This window comes from Camellia sinensis, chromosome 10 (genome assembly GCF_055761805.1).
Source record: "Camellia sinensis isolate YWXY chromosome 10, ASM5576180v1, whole genome shotgun sequence".
Lineage (NCBI taxonomy): Eukaryota > Viridiplantae > Streptophyta > Magnoliopsida > Ericales > Theaceae > Camellia > Camellia sinensis.
In genome coordinates this window covers 102,585,325-102,594,478 of record NC_138970.1, presented here as the reverse complement: position 1 = coordinate 102,594,478, position 9,154 = coordinate 102,585,325, and the positions used below count along the sequence as shown (strand labels likewise).

General features: G+C 35.9%; 1 protein-coding gene across 1 annotated transcript; it reads left to right on the top strand.

Moving 5' to 3' along the window:
• The first annotated feature begins 6,546 nt into the window (after positions 1-6,546).
• On the top strand, positions 6,547-6,990 carry LOC145800602 (uncharacterized). The gene has a single exon (XM_082890307.1). The coding sequence runs from the start codon at positions 6,547-6,549 to the stop codon at positions 6,988-6,990; it is 444 nt and encodes a 147-aa protein (XP_082746433.1).
• The last annotated feature ends 2,164 nt before the right edge of the window (positions 6,991-9,154 follow it).

Below are 9,154 nucleotides of genomic sequence, written 5' to 3'. Positions count from 1 at the left end.
GGGGGATTAACGCAATCAATAAGAAATGAATTGATATTTGTAAAACAAAATAGCGAGAAAACACAATAATTTTGTTTCTTTTCTATCTCTACGAGCTGTTACACCCTAACTCCAGGCATGACCGGCCATGGCCCATAGGGATTTATCCCAAGGCACACATAAGCCTAAACATGAACCCAAAGTTACAAAGAATAAATGTGACGATAGCTTATAAATAAATAAATCAAAACCCAAAATCAGTGACAAGTGACAAATCACAAGTATAAATGGTAAAACCAGCTATAATCAACTTTTAAAAATATATATTAAATGAAAGACAAACCGTCCATAAAATAAAATAATTTTAAATAAAATCTAACCACAATATATGCACAAAATCGACATAGCAAGCTAAAACAAAATAACGAATGTCCTAGAGGTTCATGCAATTGAGTCCCGCTACGCCATGAGTCCACTCTAAGTCCTTATAATACCTGGAAGTGATAAACAACTAAGTTACTTGATAGCTCAGTGAGTAGCAACATGAATAGTAAATATAGTTTTGAAAACAGGGTTCAATTCCAAAATAAGATATATCACAAAACTAGATTGGCACACACTTTTGATTAAGATAATTTGTTTCAAAAAGAAGGTTCCACAGTTCGACAGTTAAAATACTCATTTCTTTTAAGAATATGATAAATGACATTTTTCACTTAAAATATATTACCACATGAACACCAATAATTTGCTGAGTACCAAGAATAACAAGTAACATGCCACAAAGTTCTCAAGGCAATAAGCCCCTTGGATCCAATATTGAACCAAGGGTCATCCTCGAGATGGCAACCCGGGCCTTTTCTCTAAGACAATCCGATTGAAGGTCACCTAGCCTAGCCTAGGTCTTTTCCTTACAATCGTTGAGCACTAGAGTCATCACGGCCCAACTCGAATCTATTTCCTAGTGGCCAGAGTCACCACACACAGTAGAATAATTTCTTTGGACTAAAATATACAGATGGTCCCGATAATCAATACAATTCAATTTCGCAAAACATGGTAGTTCACCGTTATAAACATGAGACCATAATAAATAGTTTACAGTATACCAAGTTTACACATATTTCGGAAATAATTTAATTTCATTGATAATATAATAATTTATCAAAATAGTTTAATCCTGAAATAGCAATTTAATTTTCCAACAGTTCAAGGTAGGGGAATATTTATAAAAATATGTAGCATGCAACTACTCACCTGAACACGGTACAATATAATCCTCGAATAAAGTATGAAAGTCCAACTAGTGTCCTGAACAAAATATTAAAATTACACGTCACTACTAATTCAAACATACTAAAAGGAATAATAGACTAAGTAACCCCAAACTAAAGTGCACTAACATAGTTCAACCCAACTCACCGTTATTCTTAAATAATACCTAAGTTCTTGTTCTTCAAGGTCTCAAATTAACCATGACATGGGTTCAGATCGAAACTTAATTAAATGTGACTTTGAGATAAAACAGAATTTTAAACAAGTTTTCGCAATCCATTCGCAAACTTTGAAAATTAAAAACCCACTCCACACTGTTCAAAAAATTCCAAAACCCTCTAGATAGCAACTAATATATTCTAAGCTTCAAACCCAATTGGTTTCACTTGATTTGCTTATCAAAATAATTATTTACAATTAATTATATCCAAATAGGTCGCTTTCTGCAGCACTTTAAAGAAATTAATGGTTCTCTTAGTATACAGGAGCAATCAACGCAAGGCCAAAAATTTTAGAAACTAGATTCATAACTGGTTCTAATGATGCTGATTTGAAAATTTTCAGATTCATACCCAAAGAGAACACACTTTCGAAGTTACTGTTTTAAACCAGTTTTCTGGATAGATTTGAAAGCACTAGTTAATAGATTTTGACTCTAAAAAATTATGAGAAAATTCTGATATGCAATTCAATATGTAATTAATCTACTGTAAAAATTTCAGTTTAAAATTCATCCGTTTGATATGATTCCCCGATTTTTAAAGTTTGTGATTTTGTACAAAATTTTTAAACTAAGAATTACACCCATTCATTACGCACAATTTATTTCCTCAAGTTTCTTAACAATGTATATATATACAAAATGCATAAAGGTACAACCTTTCCATCAATGAACTAAATCATAAAATAGAATAAGGATAAAGAACAAAAATAAAAGAAAGAAGAAAGCTAGAAACCTACCACACACCCAAAATTTCTTCTTTGATTGCAACTTTTTTTTTCCCCCTTCTCTCTCAATCTCTTTCCTGTGGTGTGGTGAACAAATAAGAGAGTAGGGTTTGTGTTTATTTTATTTTATACTAGTTGGGAGCACACATAATGCTTGTGCAGGTCAAATAAATAGATAAATATACAATATATACATATATATATATAAGTTATATGCAACTCAAATGGTAAAAGTTTTATTTATTAATTTTGTGGCGTAGAGTTCAAGTCATACCCTCTTCTCTATTTTATTTATTTATTTTTAATAATAAATCTTGCCTCTAAATTAAAAATTTTCACCATAAATTTATTTTGGGTTTAAAATTAATTAAAAGACCCTCCAAATATTTTAATTTGTACTTAAAGATTTACAAGTAAAATATTTAAAGTTTGTAAAATAATTATTATTTAATTATTTTATTTTATTTTTATATTTGGATTCTCACATGAACAATGGTGGACACATAAATTTTGGTAAGAGGGGGCCAAACTATGTACAACAAAAATTGATTACAAAATTTATTTTATCACGTCATTATAAAAGTTTTGCACATATATGTTGTACTAAAATATTTATTTTTATAGGGGAAAGCACCAATAAATCCCAAATTTGGGAATGTTAACCCATTTAGTCTTGAAGGTTTTTTGTTGGACTAATAGGTCCTATTTCTCTAAAAGCTTACTATAGGCCTTTTTATGTCAAACATTATTCATCAAACGTCAAACATTAGCAACGTCAGGATTATTTATCAAACATCAAACATTAGCAACGTCAGAATTATTTATCAAACATCAAACATTAGCAACGTCAGAATTATTTATCAACCATCAAACATTAGCAACGTCAGGATTATCCGTATAATGTCGGTGAAAACATTAGCAACGTTAGAATTATTCATCCAACATCAAACATTATCAACGTCAGGATTATTCATCAAACATCAACCATTAAACATTAGGATTATTCATCAAACAACAAACATTATTCATCAAACATCAAACACAACCATTAAACATCAGGATTATTCATCAAACATCAAACATTATTCGTCAAACATCAAACATCAGATTTATTTTTAAAAAAAATTGAAACTATTGCTCGAGATCCATCATCAAATTCATTAGAACATCAAACATTATTCATCCAACATCATATTCATTAATCTAACATCATTAGATTCATTGATGTCCCATTGTTAAGTTCCTGCTACTGGTTCAATTTCAGTTCACCAGTTCGTTCAGATTTCTTGAAGAATGAAAGGAAGAAGAAAGAAAACCCACAAAGAGAAGTGGTTTTATCGGCCGAACCCTAAGGCAGTCCTGCAAAGCTCGGAACGGTGTCATACCGTGCCACGATCGGAACTCCGTCAAGTGCGAACAGGTCTCCGGCAACGGTTTGGCATTGTACCGTGCCGCGATCAGAACTCCGTCAAGTGCGAACAGGTCTCCGGCAACAGCAAACTGTTTCACCTCTGATGATTCGAGTGATCATCCATCATCATCATGTATGTGAAACAACTCAAACCCTAACCCTTCTCTCCAGTAATATATATATATATATATATATATGTATATAAATAAATAAATGAATCTATTGGTATATCTATGTATATATCAATCTATTGATGATGTTCGAATATATTGGTGATGATGTTCGAATGTTGATTGATGTTTGTTGATGGTGATGATGTTTTAATGTTTGATGTTGTTTTGATGATGATGTTGTGATGTAAAAAAAGGACTAAATGGTTTATAAAAAAACACTCAGAACTAGATGGAGTAACATTTTTCAATATGGGACTTATGAGTAATGTTTGATGTTCTAATGAATTTGATGATGGATCTCGAGCAATAGTTTCAATTTTTTTTAAAATAAATCTGATGTTTGATGTTTGACGAATAATGTTTGATGTTTGATGAATAATCTTGATGTTTAATGGTTGTGTTTGATGTTTGATAAATAATGTTTGATGTTTGATGAATAATCTTGATGTTTAATGGTTGTGTTTAATGTTTGATGAATAATGTTTGTTGTTTGATGAATAATCCTAATGTTTAATGGTTGATGTTTGATGAATAATCCTGACGTTGATAATGTTTGATGTTGGATGAATAATTCTAACGTTGCTAATGTTTTCACCGACATTATACGGATAATCCTGACATTGCTAATGTTTGATGTTTGATAAATAATTCTGACGTTGCTAATGTTTGATGTTTGATGAATAATGTTTGACATAAAACGGCCTATAGTAAGCTTTTAGAGAAATAGGACCTATTAGTCCAACAAAAAACCTTCAGGACTAAATGCGTTAACATTCCCAAATTTGGGATTTATTGGTGCTTTCCAATTTGTTAGCTCCATCACCATAATGGTTTATAGTCAAACAATATAATAATTCGTAATATTAATTAAAATATTAAATTATATATGATATATATTATGTATTATAGCATGACTTTAACTCAATACTTTAAATAAATTGACAAAGTTAAGACTTGAGTGGAGGAGTCGACTCTTTATCATTTACAAATTAATGACAAATCCCCGTCCGGTAATTGAGGTTTTATAGATGGATGCAGGGGCGATGCTCTTGCATCCGCCAATGTCCACGGGAGAAATCACAACTTTATTTTCTTTTTTCTCATTCTTATCTAATTGCCTCTAATTGATAACGGTGGCGTTACATGCACTAATTAATATACATACTAGTATATCAACTAGTGTTATGTTATTATTATTGACCCTCTATTATATAAATTATAAATATTCAAAATTTCTAAAATTATATCACATCATCTATTAGTATATTAATTAATATACTAATTGATATATATATATATATATATTATTCAATTGATAAAGTGACATAATGTATACAATATTATTAATGTTCTGTTTGAGTAGATATAAAGAAATTTGAAGTTTAAGTTTCAACACAAAAACAACTTCCCTGTACCCCTACAATGACGTGGCACAATATTTGTGCAAATCAGACCTTCCCTCTCTCTCTCTCTCTCTCTTTCTCTCTCTCAAACAGCCTAGTAGTCAGCAGTTGCCGAGTCCATATCATCTCCAACCCTCTCTCCGGTCAACGACCAAGATTTGGTCACGTCACCTCTAACCAAATCCATGGCTCAAATCTAATTAGTTAAAAAAAAAAAAAAATGAATTTCATTTAACATAACAAAACAGAGCTTCCCTCCAACATCGACGACGGCGAACATCGATGGCTCCTTCTCGATTTCTCTCATCTCTCTCTCTCTCTCTCTCTCTCTCTCTCTCTCTCTCTCTCTCTTAACAATACATATATTTTGCGACATATATTCATTGAAGAATAAACAAAGCAATCCTAGAAATACTTGCCCTTCACATATCCACTTCCTCCATTCCTTCTCATCTTATATATATATATATATATATATGTTCATATAATTTCTTTATTTTGTTCATACTCTCTCTCTCTTAATACACAGAAATAGAGCAATCCCAAAAACACCTTCATTCAAACAAACCACAAATACCCTCTCTCAATGGTGCATGATCAGAGATATCACCCATTGAAAAAGGGTCTAAAGGCTATTGTGTAGAAGATGAGTTATAGAGTAGCCTTGTGGTTTTAATTTAAGAGTAGCCTTATGAAGGCAAATGCTAAAAATAAACAGGGAATACGAGGTCTGGCTGTCCAATTTATCATCTATGGAAACAAACTGTATAAAAGAGGTTATCCAGGAATGCAAAAGTTGTGTGTGGAGGAAGAGGAATTGAAGCGGCTCATAGAGGCTATCCACGGAGGAGAATGTGGAGCGCACATGAATGGTGTGATGCTGGCCCGGAAGATCCTCAGACAAGGCTACTATTGGTCAATTATGGAGGAAGATTGTATTGGTTTTGTACGGCGATGCCACAAATGTCAGATCCATGCCAATTGCATGAACATACCACCATCAAAGCTTTACAACATGGCTTCGCCATGGCCTTTCTTAGTCTGGGGAATCGACGTAATTGGGGTAGTCTCACCAAAGGGCTCAAATGGACATGAGTTCATTCTGGTGGCACTAGACTATTTCATGAAATGGGTGGAAGCTCAGTCTTTTGCTGTGTTGAAAGCATCGCATGTAGTCAAGTTTATCAGAAACAATATCATCTGCCGGTATGGAGTTCCGAACGAGATCATATCAGATAATGGCTCACACTTCAAGAAAGAGGTGGCGGATCAGCTTAGAAATATAACGTGGCTTTTTCACAAGTCATTGACATATAGACCACAGACCAACGGAGTTGGTGAGGCTGCTAACAAGAATATGAAGAAGATCCTGCAAAAGATGGTGGAGACCTACAAGGATTGGCCGAATAAACTGCCGTTTGCTCTTTGGGGCTATAGAACGTCGATTCGAACATCCATAGGAGCAACCCCTTATTCTCTGGTATATGGGATGGAAGCTATTTTGCCAATAGAGATTGAAGTACCGTCGCTGCAAATTATGGTTGAGTGTCAGATAGCAGAGGCGGATTGGCAGCAGAGCAAGTTCGAAGAGCTGATGTTGTTTGATGAGAGGAGGCTGCAGGCATTGTATCACATCCAGGGCTACCAACGCAGAATTCCTAGGGCTTTTAACAAGAAGGTTAAGTCTAGGAATCTTAAAGAAGGGGAGATGGTGCTCAAAGACAACCGAGCTCCCATCCATGACCCTAAAAGAAAATTCCGACCTAATTGGACTGGCCCTTATTTTATCAAATCTATCTAGTTAGGAGGGGCGATTATTCTCATGGACCTAGATGGCTTGGAGTTTTCACAACTGATCAATACGGACAAGTTGAAGAAATATTATCCTTGAGAGGCTCGCTAGGTCGAAAATCCAGAAGGGCGACCTAGGCAAAAGTTAGAGCATGAAAAATTAGAAATAAAGAAAAACTGAGCTCGCAAGGTTGAAAATCTGAAAGGGCGGCTTTAGCAAAAGTTAGAGTGCAAAAGGAAAATGTTAATACTCGAGTGAATCTGAACTGAACTACGTAAGGTCTGATTCCCATCTTTGAGATACGTAGACAACTTTATCCTGGAGTTCGGCTGTAACCATCTCCAACTCAACTGTCCTATCCTTTTGTCTGATCAGGCCATCTTTGTCCGTCATTTGTGCTTGGTTGTGTTATCTTCATTTTAGCAGAAGGGCTAGTTGGAATGAAGTGCAGTAACAGTGTTACGATTTTTTGATTTGGGGTTGTGCATCTTGAGGGCTGATTCCATGTGTGTCAGGTAGTGATCATTCCCTAAAATGGTTTAGAAAAGTTTTAATAAAATTTGATTTTTTTCAAAATTTTACCTTTTACAACGTAGACCATTTTGGGACCAAAAGGAAAATATTTTTTTGCTCACAACTTTAATTCCATTGATTTTAACACAAGTACATTCTCCGAATCTTTGATTAAATCAAAGTTGCTTTTACATCATAAAACTTGAAAAGAAAAGTCAAAGCAATAAACAAGGGGCCTAGATAAGTCAGGTGGTTTTGCGTCCTCTACTTGTGCTTATGGAGGTCTCTGCCGCCAAAGGTGGCCCAACGTGTGGCTCGTCCTTAAGCCAAGTCAAGCACTCACCGGAAAGGGCATAACTAAAGCTAGGGGCAAGAGCCAAAAGCTCTCTAGTCCTCTAAGCAGTGCAATACCAATTCAGGTTTGAAGCACGAATTGGGAATAGAGTCGGGTATTCTACCCCCTCTTCTGGTCGGGTCTGATCATGTCCAAAATGGTGTCTGAACTGAAAGGGGAAATACAACACACAATGTGTGAGGCCAATCAGCTGGACAAGTTGTAGCTCATCTCAGTCAAATTAAGCCAAGGGCAACGCCAAGTTATGTCAGCTGCAGATTTGCTGCACATCCAGTTGCACTACCATCCCTCTGAGGGAAAGTCCACTAGCTGCTGGCAAAAGAAATAAGCTCTAGTTGAATACTCAGGGCAAGGGTCCAGTACTTTCAACTTATCCCTTAGCCATACCTGGGAAGGGATGAAAAATAAGAGAGATTAAAGAATAAAGAGATGTACGTTGAGAGAAAAGTAAAGAAAAGGGCCTTGAGAGAAAAATAGAGCATGAGTGCCAAGTGATGTGAGCATAAATGAGAAAGGGTGGGAAATAATACCTGGAGAAGTAACGGACTCCTTGCGAACCGAGTAGTCTCTTGCCAATGAAAAGCGTCCAAACCGATCAAGGTCTCAGCCAACGCCAAACCAATGTAGCTTTTACCCTCTTTCAGGCATTTGGCCACTTCGATCAGCCTAATGTTGGCTCCGCCGTAACTAGGGGCAAGAAGGAAGTGCACGAATATACATAAACATAGGGCGTGTTGCCGATAACCTCGCCAAAGGAGGTCACCTCTATTGCCAATGTTGGAAAATTGATGAATCAAGCTGGGTATATCTATCTCCCCGCCGTGAGCTAAAGATCGAGCTTCGTGCAAAGTGAGCCCACACATCCGTCCCAAAGCCTGGGCATGGCCAAAGTGGGGCTGAGGTATGATCTCCTCATCTCGCCGGGACTCCATCAATGCTTGAAACTCTTCAAGAGTTAGACACATTTCTTGTGCGCCGAAGCAAAATACATGTGTAATTGGGTCCCAACATCGGACCACAGCATGGAGGAACAGAAAACAAAGTGAAGTACGGCTCAACGAAAAAAGTGCGTTTATGCCGAAACCTCAGAAATTTACCTTTTCCATGCCGTCCAAAGTGGCTATCCAATCTTTGAGCTTCTCGGCAAGAAATATCTCCATTTGTGGAAGAAGCAGCAGCAAAAATGAGGTCCTGATGAAGAAATTACGGAGGAAGACCTTTTGTAGAAGATAAGGCTGTGAGTGGATGCCAACTGTCAGCCAGCTGATGGATCACCACAACTGGCCGGTCGGCCACCTTTAGGGG

Coding starts and splice junctions, on each gene's coding strand:
- LOC145800602 (XM_082890307.1), top strand. CDS start 6,547: ATGAAGAAGATCCTGCAAAAGATGGTGGAGACCTACAAGGATTGGCCG.